This window comes from Aulostomus chinensis, chromosome 24 (genome assembly GCF_037954235.1).
Source record: "Aulostomus chinensis isolate RoL2024-O1b breed Wild chromosome 24, RoL_Achi_v1.0, whole genome shotgun sequence".
In the NCBI taxonomy this organism is placed as follows: Eukaryota; Metazoa; Chordata; class Actinopteri; order Syngnathiformes; family Aulostomidae; genus Aulostomus; species Aulostomus chinensis.
In genome coordinates this window covers 16,855,001-16,879,000 of record NC_141343.1, presented here as the reverse complement: position 1 = coordinate 16,879,000, position 24,000 = coordinate 16,855,001, and the positions used below count along the sequence as shown (strand labels likewise).

General features: G+C 50.4%; 1 protein-coding gene across 1 annotated transcript in view; it reads left to right on the top strand.

The window, feature by feature from the left end:
- Positions 1-24,000, top strand: part of exoc6b (exocyst complex component 6B) — a 69,138-nt gene that overhangs the window by 21,186 nt on the left and 23,952 nt on the right. Inside the window, exons 9-19 of the mRNA XM_086198223.1 lie at positions 3,617-3,700; positions 4,024-4,070; positions 5,352-5,472; positions 5,568-5,639; positions 6,101-6,198; positions 6,899-7,004; positions 7,124-7,233; positions 13,041-13,152; positions 13,285-13,419; positions 13,582-13,770; positions 21,323-21,464. Of these exons, the coding sequence (XP_086054349.1) occupies positions 3,617-3,700; positions 4,024-4,070; positions 5,352-5,472; positions 5,568-5,639; positions 6,101-6,198; positions 6,899-7,004; positions 7,124-7,233; positions 13,041-13,152; positions 13,285-13,419; positions 13,582-13,770; positions 21,323-21,464 (1,216 nt within the window). The remainder of the gene's footprint in view (positions 1-3,616; positions 3,701-4,023; positions 4,071-5,351; positions 5,473-5,567; positions 5,640-6,100; positions 6,199-6,898; positions 7,005-7,123; positions 7,234-13,040; positions 13,153-13,284; positions 13,420-13,581; positions 13,771-21,322; positions 21,465-24,000) is intronic.

Below are 24,000 nucleotides of genomic sequence, written 5' to 3'. Positions count from 1 at the left end.
AAGATGCTGGGAGCACAAAGAGGGAGAGAGAAGAACAAGCTACGGCCCCCAGAAGGACCTCGTTCCAGCCTGGGTCTACCAGACATCTAGGCTGGGTGGTGGCTAGCTGGTTAGCATAGGTCCTTGAAGGTTGGAGGAGATTCAGCCCAACGACAGCTAGCTTATCGTGATGCTGATGGGGATGTCACAAAAACCGCCACGTCGCAGCTCGAAGGACAGAGAGGGATCTAGTCCATCAGCAGGAGCGGAACCCTCAAATCCAAATAACCGCCGCGGTGAAGCCTATCAGAAAAAGCTCAGAGGTTCTAGAGATATCAGACTTTCTAGGGAAACTCCGATGGAGTTTGGTTTAATTGTGAACTGGAACACTGTCAGCTTTGGAGATAGAAAACAAACAAGCTAACAGACACATTCTGCTGATCACATGACCTCCATGGTGGAGCTGAAGAAAGAAGAGATGGAGGGCAGAAGGGTGATCTTAGGAAGGAAAAGAAAAGCAGGCTGGTGATAAGGGGGGGGGTAAAGATCAGGGGAGGTGTAACAGTAGAGTTCACGGAAGGGTTCAGTGTAAGAGCGATAAGGAGGGGGGCACAGGGAAGGTAGAGGGGCAAGAGCAGGAGGGCAAGGGTGAAAACTCAGCAGGAGAGAGGGTGGGGGAGACGGCAGGAGGATGGAGGAGAGGGGGATGAGGAGGCCGAGTACAGAAGGACGAGGAGGAGGAGGGAAAGGTGTTGAAAGGTTTAGCCTCTTCACCCCTGAGGTCATGCAGCTCCTTTGCTTTCCCTTTCACCCACACACCATCAGGCTTACGTTTACGTGCTCGCTGTAGTCCCCTAATTGGAAAACGCTTCATTCAGAAAGGCAAACGAACTGGATCATGCTGGTAAAATGGCCCCCAGCCAGGTGGTGATACTGGTATTAGATTTCTTCAAAAGCAGAGGGACAAAGTCACTGTCAACTTGAGGAAATGTCCTTGTGTTTGGCACAAATGTGCAGCGGGAATCCAGGATGCACAGCAACTGCGACTGGGCTCTGGAGGTTTGTCCTAGATTCAGTCTTGTCACCTCGACCGCTCCCCCTCATGCAGGGTCAGTGATCGGGTTTCCCTTGAGAATGATCTTCTCTTTATGTTTCCTGTGAGTGTAACACAATATCTGCAACATTTTTATTGATTTTGACACCAATGAAACTTCAGCCGTGATGTTGCTGATTGGATTGAAGGCTTATTCCTTAAAACTCCTAGCAGTGACATGATTTACATGATGGCCACTCAAGCAAAAATCTAAAATTAGAAAAGGGAGACTAGAATGCTGTGCTGGGAAGGGGGCTCAACTGGAAAATCCTAAACACACTCATGATTCTTGAATGTCGAGAAGAGCTCACTCTCTCGCAGGCGAGTAACATTTATTTTTCTTGTAAACCTGGAAGTGGGATCCCACTTGCAATCAAGACCTCCACTTCTCTGTTCATGTTCTTCCTCTTTTCCATGTTGGAAGACCGTGATTTTCCAGCGCGCAGCGTCTGCTGGGAACAATACTCCTTTGTTACTCTCGCTGCTCGGTGAGAAACGTCCTGATGGCTCTAAACAAGAGCCTGACATTACCAGATACGATCCGCATCTCTGCCTGTGTTTTTCTTTCATAAATTTTGTTTCTCTTCTTCTCTCTTTCTGCTTGTGTGGCATGGCGGCGATCACACACCCTCTCGGCCCCGTGTTTCACCTCTCTGGGAGAGTAACGCCGTGTGTGAAGAGTTCATGGCCATTTGCTGCCGCACATCTGTTGAATACACATTGTTCAGCCGAGGGCCCGACGGGGAATTACTGAATTAAAGAACTCTCCTGTCACCTCACAACATCAAACTCTGGAAACGAGATCATTCCTACCATCCACTTTGAAGCTGGTTTTCAATGGACATTGTTCCACCAAGGGGATTAAAAAATGAAGCAACATCGTTGTGTTTCTGTACAATACTGCTTTTAAAACCTTTATTTTTAACATTCTGCCCTTTGTATCTTGTGCTGTGTTTGAATACCCATTGTTTTAGCTCCATTTCAAGTGCAGAATCGGTGAAAGCAGGAACGTAAGCGTCCGTAGGCAGACCAGCACCATGGGTTGGTCTGCGCTCACAGGCAGCATTGATGGGTTAGAAGGGGGACCCTCAAAAACCTGCAAGGAATGCAAAAGCTCTCTTATGGCCACTCACGCTGGGTCTGGAGTACATGATAAATCAACTTTTCTGACATTGTGTAACCGTCCTGATGGATTTGGTGAGGAGGGTTTTAAGGAGGCATGACAGCAAAGGTTAGAAGGGCCGAATGATGGCAAAGGTTAAAGGTGTGTGTCTTCAACGGCTAAAACTTGTTCCTGTTGAGTTCTAGTTGGCCTCATTGGTCAGACACACAGAGACGATATCTGCTCTCTAAATTTACCAGCTGGTATCTCATCCTTCCATGATGCAGCTGCTCTAGTTATCGCTTGCTCTCGCTGGCTGCTGTGTGAGAAACTTAAGCCCTATCTAGACCCAGACCAGGGCCCGCCGTCCCTGGTGAGCTCAGAGATAAAGCCCAGGACTGGACAGATAAGATGACGTGCCCCTTTACATCCTGAACAGACCGCCACCATCATGCTCTGCTAATGATGTCACATCGTATCTGTGTGTGTGGTGACCAGCACCGGGGAACTCATTCCATACACGATTGAGGACCTCCGAATTCCTCCTGCAGTCTACAGATTGTTAGACAAACTTTGCTGGACACTGTGGGACATTTGGTCCTGACCAGCAACCACAAAGATCGGACATCCCGTCATCCAGCTGACATCCTGGAGGAGGCCCTGCAGGGGCCCGAAAATGACGATTCGCTACATCGCCCCTCTTAGAAGGGCCAGAATTGAGGTGGGAATCCGACAGTTGAAACGGCTGCGGCCTCGTCGTTTTCATCCCGAGTTGAACGGGAACATCTCGCTCCGATGATCCTGCGCTTGGGTTTGTCCATCCAGCTGCTTGGTCTCACAGCTGGTGAGGAGGACGGCAAGGTTGAGGGGGGTCGTGTCAGAGTCTGGGTTGGCCGCTGGGATCTCACATCTGGCAGGACTCAGTTTTCGCAGTGGTACCAATGAAGCGCTGCGGAAAATTCATGTTTGTCAGCGATGTGGATGTCGAAGCTCTGCCCGGGGAGCGCCGAGGTCCACGCAGATGGGAGGTGTGTCTCACACCAGAAAGTCTTCTTTGATCAATAATTGCAATATCATTGATCAAAGGAGGCTGTGCTGCATCGTGTTATTTCCCTCTTTGGGAGCAGTGAGACCTCCCACCATCAGGGGGCGATATTTGACTTTAGGAGTCGGAGACGGAGGAAGAAAGAGAATGGCTCCCTGCTAGCTGCTGCTGGCCCTAACGTAAACATGACAAGGACCATTTTTAAAATTAAAACAAAAGCAAAAAACATAAAAGCAAAAGTCCTGTACAAGTATAAAGAATGTACGCCGTCCCAGTAAATGCTTCATAAGTAAAGAAGACGTTAATACCAAACAGGTGAACACGCCAAGACGACGTCCGTGGGATCGCTCTCCATCCTCCTGCTAACCCCGCCCACTCACTTGTGACTGTTTTCTAGGGTTTGCGTGACGTGTTTGAGAACTACTACAGAAAGCAGCGGAGGAAACAGGCTCGCCTGGTCCTGCAGCCTCACTCTAACATGGTACGACCCGCACCGCCACTGTGTGTTTGTGTACGCACACACTCCTAACCACACACACACACACACACACACACATAAATCCTTCACGTCTCTGTCACTTATTATTAACGCTTCTCAAGAAATGGAAAATTAAATGACATAATTAACTAATAGCAAAACTAATTGAGCTGGTTGATTTCGATTGGTGAGTTCTTTGCCAGCTGGTAATTTTGGAATGTTTGTGATGTCATAAATAGATTTGCCTGTTGCTTCCCTTCATCACCGGACTGTTAATCCCTCTCTCTGGTTTTCCACTTGTTTAATTCTTCCTTTTACGTTTCTAGCATGAAACTCTGGAAGGATACAGGCGGTACTTCAATCAGATTGTGGGGTAAGTACGTTCTCACAACTCTGGGTTCTCCTGGTTCCAACTTAAGAAAACCAAACGTTACAGCACATTTCAATTCTAGCTGGAAGCCCAACGAGCTACACTGAGGCTGCAGCCGACAACTGAGTCGGAGCGCTCGGGCGATGCTACGGCTTTGGGAATCTGTCCCCGGCTTTCTCTTTATCCACTGATCCGAGTCACCGTGCCTCCTTCTCTTCATCCGTCCGTCATCTCTCCATCCAACCATTGTACACCGTCTGTGAGAGTTGCCAGCAGACGGAACAAAGACACACTGAGGGAACGCAAACTGCCAGCATTTCGCGACACCTCATTTCATTTCATCCGACTGACTTCTGACCAGTTGACATCTCCTCATCTACCGACTGTTTTTTCCTCATCCTGTTACAACCTGTCTCATCCCTCTCTTCCCACGCTCGCACCTCCCTTCACTTTCCCATATCCATCTCTCCATTCGGGTCTCACACACACACACACACACAATGGTGGCGATTGATAGAGTGTGTGTGACGACGGTTGGCTTATTGCTGTTATTCCCTCTGTCTGTCTGATGAGAGCTTCTAGAAACTCAGACGCGCACCAGTAACCCGCAGCAAATACCAGTTCCATCCCGTCTCACGAGTCTTTCCTTGATTGTCTTTGTTCATCAGGAACTGTAACGTTGTTCGTTTTCGTTAATGAATTGATTGACAGACTGATTGATCAGCAGTGAGATTTGGTGTTTGAAGATGTTTTTTCCCCGCCTTCATCACGTCTTTGTGACTCCAGAACGCAGAAAGAACCGGCCGTGAATATTTAGCTTGACGCTAACTGAGACTGACAGCTAACAACGACCGGGACAGCTTGGAAGGGTGAATTGGCAGGAAAGAACTGGGAAATCAAACAAAAAACCATGTTCTGGACTAGAAGTTGTTTATTTTAAAACCGAGCGAGTGGAAACGGTCGGTAAATGCTACGTTCTTTGTATTTGTACTCATTGGTTGTCAGTCTCTCTGTTGTGAATACAGACTGCTGCCACCTGCTGGTACGTACATGCTAGCTGACCATTGCTGAAGTCTTGTTCACGTGCAACTCCTTGACCTAACAAAGCCGACGGGAGGTGTCCTCCCTCGTTGGCGCAACTTTTCTGACGAGTGCGAATCTCACTGATTGGCCCGTTTGGGCTGCTTGGGGTCGTTTGGTGGGTCACTGGTGGAAGAGGAGGCGCTGGGACGGACACTCTGGGCTGCCACTGGATTAACGACCCTCCTTATTCCCGCCCATCAGCTTCTTCGTTGTGGAAGATCACATCCTTCACACCACTCAAGGTTTGGTCAACCGCGCGTACGTGGAGGAGCTTTGGGAGTTGGCGCTGTCCAAGATAGTTGCTGCCCTGAGGACACACTCTGTAAGGACACACACACACTTGAGACACGTGTCCACATGTGGCTGGTATAGCAGCTGGATTGGCCCACTAATGCTGATGTTTCCCTTTATCCTCAGTCGTACTGTGATGACCCGGACCTGGTGCTGGACCTGAAGAACCTCATTGTCCTGTTTGCTGACACGCTGCAGGTACGTACCGTTAGCTCGCCACACGCCAAGTCATCGAGAGGCTCGTGGGACCCCTTTGAAATGTTTTGTAGTTCTCAATCTGGATGAAGCTCCAAGGAGTTTCTGAAGTCTGGGTTGTTCTCATCTGCATGTTTGTACTAATGGATGGATAGAGTGGGAAAAATGAGAGGATGGGGGGGGTGATGGGGGACACGTTGGACGCGGGTGAACACCGGATGGGAGAGACCTTCAGAGATGAGTGAGAGAGAATGAGGGTGCGGCGGTAGTGATGGATGGCCGGGGGAACGCCCAAAAATTAATTCTGGTGAATTGATGAGGTGGCATGGACTGGCCGAGTCCTCCCGCCGCTCTCCGTCAGGGCCAGCGAGGACACGAGGGCTGATTAGACCGACCAGGCCGACTCAGACACTTGAGAACACCTGACCCAGCCACACTCAGTTGTCCGCTGCTTTCCTTCGCAGGGTTACGGTTTCCCGGTGTCCCAGCTCTTTGACATGCTCCTGGAGATGAGGGAGCAATACGGAGAGATCCTGCTGAAGAAGTGGAACATCACCTTCAGGTACCGAGCCCTGAACCCGAACCCTCAGAGCGTGTGAGGCCACGATGAGGCGATGTGGTTGTTTTTCAGCGCTGCCCTGACCTTCCCCTCTCCAGTCATAAGGTCGCACCTAGTTTGTGGGAAATGACCTCGTCCTGGTTTGAAGTTTAATGACCAGCCAGAGAGAGGAAGTGTTTTAAAGCAACGTCCGGAACATTCTCTGCCTTTTTAGAATGGGCACTACCCTCACAAGGTGTGTGTGTGTGTGGAGGGGGGGGTTCTTACTTGCCATTGTTGCTTTTGTCCAATGACACCAGTGGGAGTTTGCAGTGAGAGCGGACAAACAAACACACACTCCCTCTCTCTCTTTCACATACACACACGCACACACACACACGGGAAGCCACAGGAATGTTGTGCTGTATTGTTGGAGAGAGAGCGCTCTCCGGTTCATGGCCTCTCCATGGAACGTTGGAACGTCCGAACTGTCGAGCGCCAACAAGAAAAGGGGGGTGTTGACAGAGGGGAGGGTGGTAAGAAAACCTCAAGAACGACCCCCAGTGGGATGATTGTGTGTGTGTGTGTGTGTGTGTGTGTGTGCGTGTGTGTGTGCCTGTGTGAGTGTGTGTGTGTGTGTGTGTGTGTGTGTGTGTGTGTGTGTGTGAGAGAGAGAGACAGAGACAGAGTGGCATCTAAGTCTCACCTGTGCTTCTCTCTCCAGGCAGGTGCTGGACCAGGACAACTACAGTCCCATCCCGGTCTCAACAGAGCTGGAGTACAAACACTACACGTCCCAGTTCCCCCTGCAAGACCCTGAACTGGACAAGGTAGAGCGCGACAGAGCGACAGAATACAAATGAATCAAAATAGAAAACAAGCAAACGGAGACGCTCTTCTCTAACCCCACGTGAACTCTAGATCTTGCATGAACTCTCTCTCCCTCCAGCTGCCCTTCCCCAAGAAGCTCCCCTTCTCTGAGTTTGTGCCCAAAGTCTACTGCCAGCTCAAAGAGTTCATCTACGCCTGTCTGAAGTACTCTGAAGACCTTCATCTCAGGTACTTCCTCTCGCTAGCCTGGAGCACGTCCTCCTCAGCAGCCCCTTTACAAACCCCCGGTGCAGCACAGTTGTCATTTTCCTGCTCGGCGGCCATCTTGTGTTAAAGGGGCTTCGTACCTTGCGCCTGTCTGTGTGTCCATGAGTGTATTGATATCCCTCAGTTCTCGGTGCAGTGTATTAACCAACAAAAACCTGGTCGGAGGTCAGTGGTTCAGCATTCTTCCTGCTGTTTGAAGGCTGCAGTTTTCTGAGAGTAACATGACATGGGGGGGGGGGGGGGTCTTTGTTTGTGAGTTTGTGTCCTTGACGCTGCATGGTATTGTGGGGAACACCGCTGGGGGGCTGCGCATCTCTACGGAACACCAACTCATGCAAAGATATCATACTGGTAGAGACCCATTCATTTCAAAAGGGTTACACTCAGCTTTTAAACTTTGGATTGGTGAACTGTGCTAGCTGTAGCTAGCTAGAGCTAGCTAGCTCTGGTGCCACTTGTTTCTTGGAGCTGGTCAGAGATGCTCCTGCCAGGAGTCGACCACAAGTCCGTCCTGGACACGTGTTTCTGCCTCTTCACCTCATAACGCTTCGCCCCAAAAACCTCAGTCCTCCATTTGTTGGACTATTGTCTTTCACGTATTCCCTCGCTCACACGTGTGCTCAGATATGGCTCATTTTCCTCGCTTGATTGCTTCTTTCCATCCAGCAGGCATCTCTGACTGCACGAGGACACACACACACACGCACACACGCACACCGCAACTATCCAGCCGAGCTTCTGTTCTGCTGAGGTTAAACACTAAACTTCTGTGTGCTTGCGTGTGTGTGTGTGTGTGTGTGTGTTCTGGCTGATGGAAGAATTAGCTAAAACAATGCAGCTACTTTTCTACCGAGGAGACCAGTAATCAGGAAACAACTGCCGCTGTCCAGAAGGATTCCACAAGGCTGGGACTCGGCCAGACTCACACACACACACTCATAAACCCTCACATTCGCAACACAACACTTGGAACAACACTTGTGAAGACATGCACACACATGTTTAGGAAACTGCAAGTACACAGGTAGATGATGACCCAGAAAACACACACTTAGTTTGGTTGGTAGTTTCAGTGTAAATAGTGTGTGTGTGTGTGTGTGTGTGCACTCCCCTGGGGTTGTTGAGCACATTCATTTTTGTGTAATTTGTGTTTGGCATGTGTGTCTTTGTGTACTCATGCATCTGTATTTGTGTGTGTGTGTGTGTTTGTCTCCGTGGGGGCTGGGAACCAGGGTGGTACCGACGATCCGTGACCGACGGGAGAAAGAAACATTGGGGCTGGGGGGGCATTCGAAATGAATCAGTTGTCTAATCAAAGGAAGACTTCAACTATCCCTCTTTGTGTACTCGTTGTGTACTAGCTGTGTACTGGTACTGTGGATGCAGTAGCGTTTGCTTGGCCGTGGTGTCACGTCACATGCTGGCTTGGGTGTTGGGAGAAGTTCTTCCTCTTCTTCATTTTCTTTAAAAGGTCTTCAGATGTTTTTCACGAGAACCTTTATGTGTGTTAATTTGTCCTAAATTCAGTTGTGATGGGTTTCATGATTGTTTACTGTGTATGTCTGGTTTTTTTGCCCAAAAAAGGAATTTTAAATAAATCAGAAGGAGCCGGTGGGCTTAAGGCTCTACCAGCTCCAGAGCACCGCCAGGGAGTCAGACAGCTGACTCGTAGGGACGTGAACTAGTGTACCGGAACAATGTACACAGGTATCTGAGGACTAGGACCCGGAGGACTAGTATGATGCCTGGTGTCTTGAGGACTAACTGTCAGCGCACTAACTAACAGCGCACTAACTAACAGCGCACTAACTGGCAGCGCACTAACTAACAGCGTACTAACTGGCAGCATACTAACTGGCAGCGCACTAACTAACAGTGTACTAACTGGCAGTGTACTAATTGGCAGGGCACGAACTGGCAGGGCACTAATTGGCAGGGCACTAACTGGCAGGGCACTAACTGGCAGCGCACTAACTAACAGTGTACTAACTGGCAGCAGACTAACTGGCAGCGTACTAACTGGCAGGGCACTAACTAACAGCGCACTAACTGGCAGCATACTAACTGGCAGCGCACTAACTGGCAGCGCACTAACTAACAGTGTACTAACTGGCAGCGTACTAACTGGCAGCAGAGTAACTGGCAGCGTACTAACTGGCAGCGCACTAACTGGCAGCACACTAACTAACAGTGTACTAACTGGCAGGGCACTAATTGGCAGGGCACTAACTGGCAGGGCACTAACTGGCAGCGCACTAACTAACAGCGCACTAACTGGCAGCATACTAACTGGCAGCGCACTAACTAACAGTGTACTAACTGGCAGCAGACTAACTGGCAGCGTACTAATTGGCAGGGCACTAACTGGCAGCGCACTAACTAACAGTGTACTAACTGGCAGTGTACTAATTGGCAGGGCACTAACTGGCAGCGCACTAACTAACTGCATACTAACTGGCAGCGCACTAACTGGCAGCGCACTAACTAACTGCATACTAACTGGCAGCACACTAACTAACAGCGTACTAACTAACAGCGCACTAACTGGCAGCGAACTAACTGGCAGCGCGCTAACTGGCAGCGCGCTAACTAATAGCGCACTAACTGGCAGCGCACTAACTGGCAGCGCACTAACTGGCAGCGCACGAACTAACAGCGTACTAACTGGCAGCGCACTAACTAACAGTGTACTAACTGGCAGCGCACTAACTGGCAGTGTACTAACTGGCAGCGCACTAACTGGCAGCGCACTAACTAACAGCGCACTAACTAACAGCGCACTAACTGGCAGCACACTAACTAACAGCGTACTAACTGGCAGCGCACTAACTAACAGTGTACTAACTGGCAGCGCACTAACTGGCAGTGTACTAACTGGGAGCGCACTAACTGGGAGCGCACTAACTGGCAGCGCACTAACTAACAGTGTACTAACTGGCAGCGCACTAACTGGCAGTGTACTAACTGGGAGCGCACTAACTGGGAGCGCACTAACTGGCAGCGCACTAACTAACAGTGTACTAACTGGCAGCGCACTAACTGGCAGTGTACTAACTGGCAGCATACTAACTGGCAGCACACTAACTAACAGCGTACTAACAGCGCACTAACTGGCAGCGAACTAACTGGCAGAGCACTAACTGGCAGTGCGCTAACTGGCAGCGCACTAACTAACTGCATACTAACTGGCAGCGCACTAACTGGCAGCGCACTAACTAACTGCATACTAACTGGCAGCACACTAACTAACAGCGTACTAACTAACAGCGCACTAACTGGCAGCGAACTAACTGGCAGCGCGCTAACTGGCAGCGCACTAACTAACAGTGTACTAACTGGCAGCGCACTAACTGGCAGCGTACTAACTGGCAGCGCACTAACTAACAGTGTACTAACTAACAGTGTACTAACTGGCAGCGCACTAACTGGCAGCGCACTAACTGGCAGCGCACTAACTAACAGCGTACTAACTGGCAGAGCACTAACTAACAGCGCACTAACTGGCAGCGCACTAACTGGCAGCGCACTAACTAACAGCATACTAACTGGCAGCGCACTAACTAACAGCGTACTAACTAACAGAGCACTAACTGGCAGCGCACTAACTAACAGCGTACTAACTAACAGAGCACTAACTGGCAGCGCACTAACTAACAGCGCACTAACTAACAGTGTACTAACTGGCAGCGCACTAACTGGCAGCGCACTAACTAACAGCGTACTAACTGGCAGCGCACTAACTGGCAGCGCACTAACTGGCAGCGTACCAACTAGTAGTATAACTAGACGTGGAACTTGTACTGACGGAGTGTCATCAGCAGAGCTGCTCTGACATGGAGGCTGTGGACTGACTGCTCCGGCTGCGTGACCTCAAACTCCGACCGAACAAGTGTACCGGAACAATGTACACAGGTATCTGAGGACTAGGACCCGGAGCACTAGTATGATGCCTGGTGTCTTGAGGACAGCTTCAGCTGGCACTACATAGACATAACAGCCACTTGTCTCTCAAGGGAGTTTTTAACTCTACAGTATTACTAACTAATGTCCTTATCAGGACCCTAGTCCTCATGGGGACCAAAGACCTGGTCCTGATGCAGCGGAACTTCATTCATGAACACCTGGTCAAAGGTAGAGTGAAGGTGGAACCTGCAGTCAGCTTGAGGCTGAGGTGAGGATTAAGAGTAGGGCTTGGGTAAGGATATTCACATGAATGGAAGTCAATGGAATGTCCTAATTAGGATAGCTACGCAAACCTGTGTGTGTGTGTGTGTGTGTGTTCTCTAGCGCCACCTGGTGGAAGCAGGATGTAATGTTGCACCTTCTCTGCATCATGCAATGAGTCAGACTTCATTAGCGTGTGTTGGTAATAAGACTTTGTAAAAATACTGTCGTCAGTCAGGAGTAAAACTGTAAATGTACATTAAAAAAAACAACAGGTGACTCAACAGGTGAGGGAAGCAGAGATGGCAGGAATGCTAATCTGAACAGAGGAGTGATGGAAGTAAAACGGAGGCGTGTGAAGTTTATCAGATAAAAGATACGGAGAATAGAAGCCAGTCAAGCGCTGCCATGATGTCTGGACGGCGTGGGCTTGTGTGTACGTGCCTGTGGCTTCCTGCGCTCTAACCTGTTGTTGTTGTTGACATTGTTTATGTATTTTCAGGAAATACCTCCGCAAGCATCCCTCCGTTCCTCGCTGCACTGATGCCGTCCGACAGCGGCAAACCGCCGCTCATTTATTGTGACTGATGGCGGCATGAATATGATGAAACTCGATCCAAATTCTGCGGTGTGTCTGTATTTGTACTTGTTGCCATTCTCTTCACACACACACACACACACACACACACACACACACACACACACACACACACACACACACACACACACCGTTTTAGTCCACTCTGCACTTCTGCCGCTGCTGGAATGTCTTCCCCCCTGCTTCGAATCATCGGAACGTTTTTAAGATTCTTGTTTCTTTTGGGGGGGGGGGGGGCTGAGTTTCCAACTCTTTCTCCCCCGAAGCGACACGGTGTGTTTGTGTGTTGAATTCCAGGCACCGATAATTTACTGATTTGTTTGGAATGTGTTTGTTACCCACAGGGCGCTTGAGTCGACACACAACAACACGCAGATTCTTCTTCTTCATCTCATTGCTGAGGGCTCCTGGGCCTCCGCTGCCTTTGCTCTGCCATGCATCCTTGACCTCCTCTGATCTCCTGAGGGTGTTTTCATGGGTTGGGGGTGTTTGTCCCCGTTTGACTTCATCGGCTTTCTCTCGGAACCTAGAAGTTTCTGTATCATAAGCTTGGAAGTCGGTTCACTCCCTACGGGAACCTCTGTGATCGTCCGCCCTGGAGTACTTGTGACCTGGAGTAGGTTGAAAGTTTTGTCACGGTTGTCTGATGGACCTCAGAGAGCAAGCTAGCAAAGTCAAGCTAACAAGCTAGGAACGAGGGGTTCCACGACTTTCCAGCATGTTTAGTGATTCAGTTAGCAGGTGAAGGACAAGAGGAGGAGGACCCCCTCAGTCGGACCAGGGCCAAGACCCTAACCAGCGCTCCTAAACTCTTAAGACCTGGACGACAGGTCAGCAGTACCAGGACAGTTAGGTGTCCTTTGTAGGTTCGGATGTGAATTAGCATTGATGAGGTCGCTTTAGCCAAGCGTGCTCTGGCTAGCATTCCAACCTAACAGGAAGCTCTACCGGCGGAGAACCTCCAGGATGCGTGCCTGACGCTCCTTCGTTGTGTGTGTTTTCTCAGCTCCACGGAGGTAGACGACATGATACGCAAGTCGACAAACCTGCTGCTGACGAGAACCCTCAGCCACTGTCTGCAGTACGCCATCAAGAAGAAGAATGTCGGGCTGGCGGAGGTACGCCGTGTGTGGGTGTGGCTTCATTTGGAGGGGTCACTTGAACGGCTGCTTGGGGGTTAACACCTGATTCTGGGGTTCAGGACTGTGTAGCACCGCCGATGAGGGTTGTTGTCGTCTGTTTGCCTTCAGCTGGTGCAAGTGATCATTAACACCACCCACCTGGAGCAGAGCTGCCACTTCCTGGAGGAGTTCATATCCAACATCACCAATGTTCCTCCTGACACCGCAAACACCACCAAGCTGTACGGAACGTCCACTTTTAAGGTAACGAACCTTTTTGCTCCTGGTTCAGTGATTTTTGTTCCGTGACGTCTGTGTATGCCTCATCATTTTTCTAGCTCCTCCCCATTCCTTCTCTCCTCCAATGCAGATTTTGGTCTTTGTATGAAGTCCAGATGTAATATTTTTACTTTTCGACCCTCCAAGGATGCCCGTCACTCGGCAGAGGCAGAAATCTACACCAGCCTGAACGCCAAGATCGACCAGTTCCTCCAGCTGGCGAACTACGACTGGATGGCGGCGGTACCAACGGGTGCCCCTCTGACAGCCAGCGACTACCTGATCGACCTGATCAACTTTGTGATGAGCACCTTCAGTGTCTTCACCAACCTGCCTGTTAGTACACACACACACACACACATTTAATACTGCCATACTGGGGAGAATTCAACTATAATTGTCAGATTAACTGGCATCAGCAGGAACATTGGGCCCAGTCCACCTTCTGTAGTGGACGTGACATCACATGGTCCCCACGGCGGGGAGGAACATGCTGGTTAAGGGGCTGCAGTGGCTGAAATACGCTGTTGTGATTCACAGACCGCGCCAGCCGGTTGTCGCCACACTGGTCCACACTTCCTCCAGCTTGGCAGACTAGGCGTGTGTCTACATGGCACATATGTGTGATGTATGTTACGAGCAGTTATTCCATCCAGACCAGAAGGTGGCGGTAAATGCACCTAAAAGCCAACTGCCAGTCTTCTGTTTACCGTGTCAGGGCCAGGGTTGTTGAGGGGTTGTCACCATGGTGACCAGCCTCTCCTCCTCGCTGTTTGGGGAACAGCAGAATGCCACAGTGCTCCGTGCTGAGCTGTATCCCGTTGCTCCTTCTGGCCCGTGTCTTGCGGTCAGATCGCCGGCGAACATGATTGGTCACTGCAGCAGGTTGTGGTTCTCTGGAGGTCAATTCAGAGAAAATGAAAGCACTGACATCTCGGCGGTGTGGAACCAACCTAACACAGCTTCAGACCCAGGGGTCAGAGGTCACATCGACTGTACTCGACACCAATCCAGTGTTTCCTGTTGTCACGATTCCTTTATGCATTCATTGTTAATAATCTTTCATGTCGTGGCATCTAAACCGGCCCGTTACCCCCGACAACCACCAGTATAATCAGTAATTCATCAATGGTGTGTGTGTGTGTGTGTGTGTGTGTGTGTGTGTGTGTGTGTGTGTGTGTGTGTTATATAAGCTCTGTCGCCGCTCTCTCTGCATGTTAGCATGAGACATCACAGGGCAGGACAATCTGCTTTACTTGGTTACAGTCTAAGCTCGTTACGGGTGGGATCATTAACACGGGGCCCCGCTGAGCTCATTACAGGGTGAGCTGGTCAAGTCGGCAACACCGGATTAGACGCCGGCTCAGGTTATTGACTCTACAGCATGACTGTAATGACATTATGCACACACGGGTTATCATGGGGTATAGAAAGGTTTATACACGGACATTTTACTCATGGATGATTCCAAAAAATCATACCAAGCAGATTAAGAGACATGAAATGAAAAGCAATTCCTCAGCATTAGCTTAGCATGCTAATAGGCAGCTCATGGTTGACGCGGCTGGTTCCTAGTGGGAGAGCATGCCACCATTTCTAAAACAAGAACGTGTTCACGTGTTGGCCATCAAGGAAAGGATAGTGAACGTCGGTCCCCTGGGCGTGAATTTGTTTGACAGTTTGATGGTGTGTGTTAACTGTCTAACTTTGGAGTTCTGGGAGAACGTATATTCATACACAGTGTGTGTGTTTACTGATGTTGAATATGATTCTCTGTACTCGATGTAGCAATGGTGGTAAACGTACAGTTCATGCTTCTTATGTCATTACTTTTTGAATTATTTGTGATTTCATTTTTTAAATGCCATCTGTCTGTAGTTGTCTTTGCCGTCACGTTCCATGTTGGAGACTCCACATGTAGTTCACTTCTTTCTAAGTTCTGACATCGACTTGGTGGATCTGACTTCTACGTGTGCGGGTTTGAGTTATGACTCAGGACAACATGATGACGGTGCCCAGATCCGTAGGGACTCAAACGCCGCCAACAACCAACCAAAGGAAGGAGTATCTACCAGAGGAATGGCGCTCCAGAGGTTTGTCGAGTCCCGCGAGGGCCCGTTGGTGCAGTTCAGCTCGCGAGACCCATCATTCTGCTAAGACACTGGATGACGTTAAGTGTCTATGTAGCTGGACCAGCTGGACCGGGCTTAACCTCAGTCAGAGAAAAAATTCAGTGAACAAAAGTTGGCACTGGCAAAATCATACAATGACGGTTCCCACTCGGAGACCAGTTCTCAGCACACGCACAGTTGTTGAGACGTGCAGGGAACTGATCAAGGCGGGTCACAAGGCCACAAGGCCACGCACGCATGGTGGTTGAGCTAAGTGTTTTCCAGCACTTCTAAGGAGCTTTACCTTACACCCCCATGAGCGCCGGACGTGACCCTGTCACACACACTTGAACACACACACGCACTCACACACTTGAGCGCTGGGCCTCCTAAGTAGATCAGATGCTATGGATCTAAAAAGCTGGGTGGTATGACCCTCTAAAATAAGAGGTGCTCGTATAAAAGAGTCGCGTTTCACAGAAATGAATGAGATACTGTTGAAGGGAGCAGACAGGCTGGTGTGGTTTACTACTGCTGCCACTAGTAGCATTATTATATGTGCTTGTCCTGTAATATTACTGTAATGTTCCACTGACAGCATCTGCGTCCAAATCCAAAGTGGACCCACAAAAACCTGCTCAGAACTGAGGCTCATAAATAGAAGCGACATGAAGAGACTTGGCGTCCTCCATCCTCCACCTGGCACAAACACAGGTGTCACTAACCACATTTCCACTGGTGTATTTTGATACAGTTTGAAGTATTTCGTTATAAAAGGTTGATGGAGAGGCCAAACCCTGACAACCTCCCCAGATTCACATTCGCACTCGCCTGATGGTTCTTGTTTTTTCTAAGAAGCGTAAATGTGGAAAACAGGAGGCGTAAACCAGCTCTGCTGCATCAGCTGTTCCCAAGCTTTGTCCCTAGAGAGGTAGCAACATGGCCGATACTAGCTGGTACTGCAGTACATAAACAACTAGCCAACTGAAAGAAATTCCACCAGGCTCTGTTATTGGCCGGTAACCCTTAGGTTTCCCACCTCTTCTGCGCTGCCGGTTGCAGTCGTCGAGACGCTGCCTGCACCTCCGTGATGGGACGGAGACACGCGGCCTGGTTTGTCTCAAACCACCCGATGGACCAGGCTTGAATTCACGTCACCTCCTTTGACGCCTTCCTAAAGTGTCCTCCAGTTCCCCTGTTTCCCAGCTCCTCCAGCTCCTCCAGTTCCTCCAGCTCCTCTGTTTCCCAGCTCCTCCAGTTCCTCCAGCTCCTCTGTTTCCCAGCTCCTCCAGTTCCCCTGTTTCCCAGCTCCTCCAGCTCCTCCAGTTCCTCCAGCTCCTCTGTTTCCCAGCTGCTCCAGTTCCTCCAGCTCCTCTGTTTCCCAGCTGCTCCAGTTCCTCCAGCTCCTCTGTTTCCCAGCTCCTCCAGCTCCTTCAGCTGCTCCAGTTCCTCCAGCTCCTCTGTTTCCCAGCTCCTCAAGTTCCTCCAGCTCCTCCAGTTCCTCCAGTTCCTCCAGCTCCTCTGTTTCCCAGTTCCTCAAGCTCCTCCAGTTCCTCCAGCTCCTCTGTTTCCCAGCTCCTCCAGCTCCTCCTGCTCCTCCAGCACCTCCAGCTCCTCTGTTTCCCAGCTCCTCCAGCTCCTCCAGTTCCTCCAGCTCCTCTGTTTCCCAGCTCCTCCTGCTCCTCCAGCACCTCCAGCTCCTCTGTTTCCCAGCTCCTCCAGTTCCTCCAGCTCCTCTGTTTCCCAGCTCCTCCAGTTCCTCCAGTTCCTCCAGCTCCTCTGTTTCCCAGCTCCTCCAGTTCATCCAGCGCCTCCAGTTCCTCTGTTTCCCAGCTCCTCCAGTTCCTCCAGTTCCTCCAGCTCCTCCAGCTCCTCTGTTTCCCAGCTCCTCCAGTTCCTCCAGCTCCTCTGTTTCCCAGCTCCTCCAGTTCCTCCAGTTCCTCCAGCTCCTCTGTTTCCCAGCTCCTCCAGTTCCTCCAGCTCCTCCAGCTCCTCTGTTTCCCAGCTCCTCCAGTTCCTCCAGCTCCTCCAGTTCCTCCAGTTCCTCCAGCTCCTCTGTTTCCCAGCTCCTCCAGTTCCTCCAGCTCCTCTGTTTCCCAGCTCCTCCAGTTCCTCCAGCTCCTCTGTTTCCCAGCTCCTCCAGTTCCTCCAGCTCCTCTGTTTCCCAGCTCCTCCAGTTCCTCCAGCTCCTCTGTTTCCCAGCTCCTCCAGTTCCTCCAGTTCCTCCAGTTCCTCCAGCTCCTCCAGTTCCTCCAGCTCCTCTGTTTCCCAGCTCCTCCAGTTCCTCCAGCTCCTCCAGTTCCTCCAGCTCCTCCGTTCCTCCAGCTCCTCTGTTTCCCAGCTCCTCCAGTTCCTCCAGCTCCTCTGTTTCCCAGCTCCTCCAGTTCCTCCAGTTCCTCCAGCTCCTCTGTTTCCCAGCTCCTCCAGTTCCTCCAGCTCCTCCAGCTCCTCCAGCTCCCCCAGCTCCTCCAGTTCCTCCAGCTCCTCCAGTTCCTCCAGCTCCTCCAGCTCCTCCAGCTCCCCCAGCTCCTCCAGTTCCTCCAGCTCCTCCAGCTCCTCCAGCTCCTCCAGCTCCCCCAGCTCCTCCAGCTCCTCCAGTTCCTCCAGCTCCTCCTGCTCCTCCAGCTCCCCCAGTTCCTCATGTCTCCTCTGTAATTACACACACACTGATTCTGTTGTTCTTCACTATACTAAAGTCTCCGGTTTATGTTTCTTGCTGTAGGGAAGGCCCATAGAACATGCTATCTTACCGGTGAGTACCTGGGTTGTCATGGCAACAGAGTGATGTGAACCCACCCCGACTGACCCTTTAAACCCTCGAAAGTTTGACCCCCCCCCATTAAGACCTCACCTGAGCGTTGACCAAACCGCATGCGAAATAGAAAAGGAAGTGATGCACGTTTGTTTGTGTTGATGTGACCAGAGTCTGTTGCAGTAACGGCTGCTCCTCACGAGTTTAGCATAGCTGCTGCTTGTGGCGTTTGTTATGGCAGAGCTCAGTGGTGCGGTTCCAGAAGGTAAAAATCCTGTATACTACACTACCCATAATCCTCAAGTATGTCAGTGATTGTTTGAGCCCACGTTGCGCAGACAAATGGCCCGGTGGTCATGAAACATCGTTGTCTAAGCAGCGCGCGGTCTGAAGTGTGGATGGGTACTTCCTGAGCTCCAGCATGATCACGTCCACGTTCTTATACTTGACAATTCGCTCCCGTTTTCCTGTAATGTTTTAAAAACTTTTACCAAACAGCCTTGCAGAGGTAACAAACCATCTGGCGCCGGAGAAGCAGTCCATCTCTGATTCACTTGTTTGATATTGCCAGGCCTGGTCCTGGGGATCCAATGTGCTTCTGATTTCATGGCGTCTTGCTTCTGTCAGGTGTTTGACGTTCAGTCAACACGAACCCAGTGGTGCTCCGTCAGTAACACGGACAAATAGCGTCCTTAACGCCGTCTGGAGCCTCTGTCGTGGCCTGTCCAAGCCCTTCCAGGAGGTGTGACTCATGGTGATACCGAGTCGAGACGCTCTGATGCGTCCTGCTGTGGTGTTTCTTAAGCAACCTGCTTCTGGCATCAGGACGCTGAAGCTGAGCTCAGGGGAAACTCATTTGACTCCATGAAAGGAGTTCAGGCATAAACTCTTAGCTTGAAGCCTGAATGCAACTGTGAGCAGTGTTCAGCTAACAGTAGCCTATGGAGGAAGTACACCAGGGTCACATGACTTCAAGGTCACCACCACTAAGATTCAGGCTTCTTGTGTTTCTCCCTGATGACCTTTAGTGACCTTTTAATGTTAAATTGGAGAAACGTATGTCAAAAGAGAATTGCCACATGAGGACGCGCAGCCGGCTGAGTTTCACTGCCGACTCCAGCAACTGAATGCCCGCTGCCTCCTGCCTAGACTTTGACAGCAATTAAATGACAGTAAACTGATCAAAATAATGCTGAATTGACAACATCATGATGCTGATTGGTTGAAAAGTTGAATTCATGTGCTTTTCATTTCCTGACACGGTGATAAGTAAACAACTTTAAAACTGCTTGGTTGTTTTTAATGCAGTTCGGTATGTCGATGATGGGACGCAACAGCCGACATCAGTGGTCTGTATTTGGTCCACCGGTCCTCTTCCCTGATTACCCAGCAACCCCTTTGTCCTGACCCCGCCGGTCTCATCTGGGTCTCCCCACCTCGCCACCGTGTCTGTTTGTTCAACCGTTAGCAGCTGAGAAGCTTTTAATAAGCATCTCTCGTTAGCTTGGGGCCCGGAAAGTTTTAGGAAAGAACGGAGGCTGCTGTGTCCCCTTCACCTCTTTAGCTCCTGGACTCCTTTCCTACTCTCACTCTTCACTCCTTCTCTCATCTGTTCTTCCTCCCCTCCGCTGTCCCCTCGTATCCTTACCTTCCTCTATCTCCTACGCTCATTCCTCCCTCCAGAGTTCCTCAGGCTAATCGTTCCCAGTCGTCCGTATTGACCTCCAGGACGCCGTCGTGTCTGTCTGACAGACCTACCTGTGTGTGTATTAGTGTGTGTATGAGAGTGTGTGTGTGTGTGTCAGCTCTGGTTCATGACATGTAAATAGAATTAGCCAATTTCATGCTCAATCTCACTGTGTTTTAATTGACCCCTGGCGTGTGTGTTCATGGAGTTGAGAGGCCAGGATTGTTTTGGAGAATATCCGGCCAGTCCTAGGTGTGTGTTTCAGGGAACATATGCGTGTGTGTGTGTGTGTGAGTGTGAGTGTGTGTGGTGTGATTTCCCTCTGCTGTGAATGAAGCAGCTCCAGACTGAAGGGGATTGTTCTGCTGCTGCCTAGAGAACAAACGATGCCACTCAAAGTTACAGAACCACTTCATCATTCGTTGTGTCTTCAAGTGAAACTTTACCAAAGGTGTATTTTACATCTCAAGAACTCACTAATTGGAGTCTTCAGCTCGCCAAGATGTTCTTCCCCTCCCTCGCTACTTCTTCGTGATTCCAGGAAGAACCAGCCACGTATATTTAGCTTGAAGCTAACGGCGACTGACGGCTAACAACAGCTAAACTGTCCAGAATCATCCATTTACAGACTCTCCAGGTCATCTGGTGTCTTTAGTCCAGCTGGATGCCCAGTAACCCACGAACACTCAGATTTCTTTAGCATGACGACCGTCAATAGCTAGCAGGCAGTAAGGCTACTGTTAGCTGTCAGTCTCCATGAGCTTCTAGCTAAATATACGTGGCTGGTTCTTCCTGCGTTCGGGAGTCACTCCGGGTGGTCGATGGTCGGGGACTGAAAACTAGTAAATCGCATGATACCAACATCTCCTCCTCTTCTGAACGTCTTTTGAAGTTCCACCTCATTTTCTCGTCTCTCCCCTGTCGTCTGTTCCTCTGTGCATCATTCTGTTGGAATGCAGACGTGGAGGTCATGATCAAGGCCACACACACACACACACACACACACACACACACACAGTCAAAGCCACACAAACACATGTTTTGGTTTCATATTAATGCGTTGTCATGCACTTCCTCATCTGCTGCTTTTACTCTTGATATGCTGCTTCATCACTCTGAAGGCAGTGGTCTGTGTGTGTGTGTGTGTGTGTGTGTGTGTGTGTGTGTGTGTGTGTGTGTGTAACTGCTCCTTCCACATGCCCGAGTCAAATTAACCTTGATTATCTCGTGGGTTCCCTCAGTTGTGGAACTTTACAGGAAAAGCGTCCTGTTAGCAAAGGTGTCCTTGCGTGGTCCCACGTCGCCGGGAGGCTGACGCTTGTCTCCTGTGTGTCTCAGGGTAAAGTGGCCCAGACCGCCTGCATGTCAGCCTGCAAGCACATCTCCACCTCGCTGATGCAGCTGCTGCTTGACCCCGACGTCCGACAGATCTCCATGGGAGCGCTGCACCAGCTCAACACCGACGTGCGAGAGTGTGAGGGTGAGCGTTCCTCAGTGTGGGGAATCTACGCACACGCGCGCAGGCACGCACACACACACACACACACACACACACACACACACTCACTCACTCACTCACACACACACAGACTTAAAGAAAATTAAAGGTGTGTTGCTTTAAGAGATGTAGATATTTCCTTTGGAATCTGAGCTCAGACCTGTGTCTTGGTGCCTTTCCACTGCTTCGTTTGGTTCAGTTGACAAACAAAGACGAGAGGTTCCATTCATCAGGTGCCTCGACAAACCGAAGGGGGCGCTATGGAACCACTTTTATACACTGTTCCTCATTCACTCATCCTCGTTATTCTGTAAGTCTTCTCTCTTCTGTCTCACCCCGTTTCCCCGTCTCACATAAAGGCAAGGGAGGAGTGAGAGGGTGTGAGGCGTCGTTGGCTGGGTTCTTTAACGTGATCAAGGCTCTTGGAGTCACGCGCCGGCCTCGCTGCGAGTGTGCGTTGGAGACGTGATGCGTGCTGGCATGTGTGTGCGCGCGGCGCTGCTGAGGAGTTAGCAGGTGATGGAGTTACTGATGCGAACCAAGCAGAGGATGGAGGGAAGGGAGGTCCAGACAGAGACTACGAGAGTGGCCAGGGGGGGGAGGGGGGTCAGAAAGGATTACGGTCCCGTCCAGACAACTCGACCTGCCACATTCATGAAGTTTGAAAGGAAAAAATGTAAAATAAATCAGTGAAAATCTCCCTCCACATCCTCAACGCTTCTTTTCCTCATCAAACTGGCTAGTTCCTGGGCGGAACCGGTTCAGCTGACATGAACCAGGTCAGGTTTGGTTCACACATTAAAACCAGGTTTCTCTGGTCAGGTTGAGACAGGCGGAAGACACACAGGCTTTAAAAGAAGATTAGCAGGAAAAGAAGAGAGAAAATGGATGGACAAAGCGAGTGTGAGGGAGAAGTTCTGCTGACAAAGAAAGAACAGAAGAACAGCGTACAGGAGGTTTAGGAAGGTCCTGAGGAGGCGGAGGACGACCCGGATAACCAGACAAAGACGAGGCCAGATGAGAAGAGCTCCACACCCTGGACCGGCGTGAGGAAATGTGGATGGGATTAAAAAGGAGAGGAGGGAAAAATGGAAGGATGGATCTGAATGGATGAAAGCGGTTCAAGAGGGCAGAGAAAATTGGATTAAATGAAAGAGGTGTGAAATTAAAAAAGAGGAGTCCAGAAGACAAAGGCGAGGGCAGAGGAGGAGAGAGAAATACATGGATGAGAGGAGGGAGTGAATGAAAATGAATGTTGGGTCTGAAAGGAGGAAGTGAGGGAGGGAAGGAGGGATTAAAGGTTGGATACGACCAGGAATTTCAGGGTCGGGAGCAGAACAGAAGAAACGGAGGTGAGGGTGGTGTGAAAGAGAGCAGGATGGAGGTGGAGAAGACAGATGAGCAGAAGAGAGGGAATGAGATGAGAAGACTGGGGGGCTCACTCCCTGGACCAGCTCTGACTGGAGGGTCTGAGATCTGACCTCTGACCTCTCTGGTTCAGTCCTGACTCTCAGGCGTCAGCCAGCTCAGTTCCACCCCTCATGAGGGCAGGAGTCTGGGGTTCTGGGCCGGGGACCAGCTGGGGTTCTAGCTGTCTTGGCCCCGGTGCTCCAACTGGTCTGGAAGGTTCTAGAGGGCGCGAGGGAGCTGCGAGTAGGTGGGAGCAGCAGGGGACGAGGGGAGGTTGGTCGGTGGCGGCGGTGAGCGAGGCCTCTGTGTGTCACGGGGTCAGTGGAGATGGCAGGCGTGTAATCAGTGCGGTGGCGTGTATGGCCTCGTGTTTCAGTGTGTGTGTGTTCAGAGGTGAAAGAGATTAGCCACACACTTGCTCGCTCCCTCCCTCCCTCCCTCCCTCTCTCACTCTCTCCACGGCACACCTCTTTTCTCTCTCTCCCTCGCTCCCAATACCAGTCTGCTTATTTACGGGGGCCAACTGACGCCAGGGGCCCTGATTCACACTCCGTACGACCCCGCCGCACACCGGTGTCACCCCGGGCTCAGACTGCAGCAGGCGGCAGCTGCTCTGGGACACACAGGTGAAGCGGCGCCGAAACAACAGATAAATAAAGCAGACAAGCAAATGAGAAAATCTCCATTGACTTAAAACACACACACACACACTCACACACATTCTCTCACTCATACACACTCACTCACTCACTCACTCACTCATACACACACTCACTCATATACACACTCACTCACTCACTGTCTCACACAAACTCACTCACTCATACACACTCACTCACTCACTCATACACACACTCACTCACTCACTCACTCACTGTCTCACACAAACTCACTCACTCATATACACACACTCATACACACTCACTAACTCACTCATACACACTCACTCTCACACAAACTCACTCACTTACTCATATACACACTCACTCATTCACTCACTCATATACACACACATACAAAGACACACACACTCACTCACTCATACACACACTCATATACGTACATACACACACACACTCACTCATACACATACACTCACACACACTCA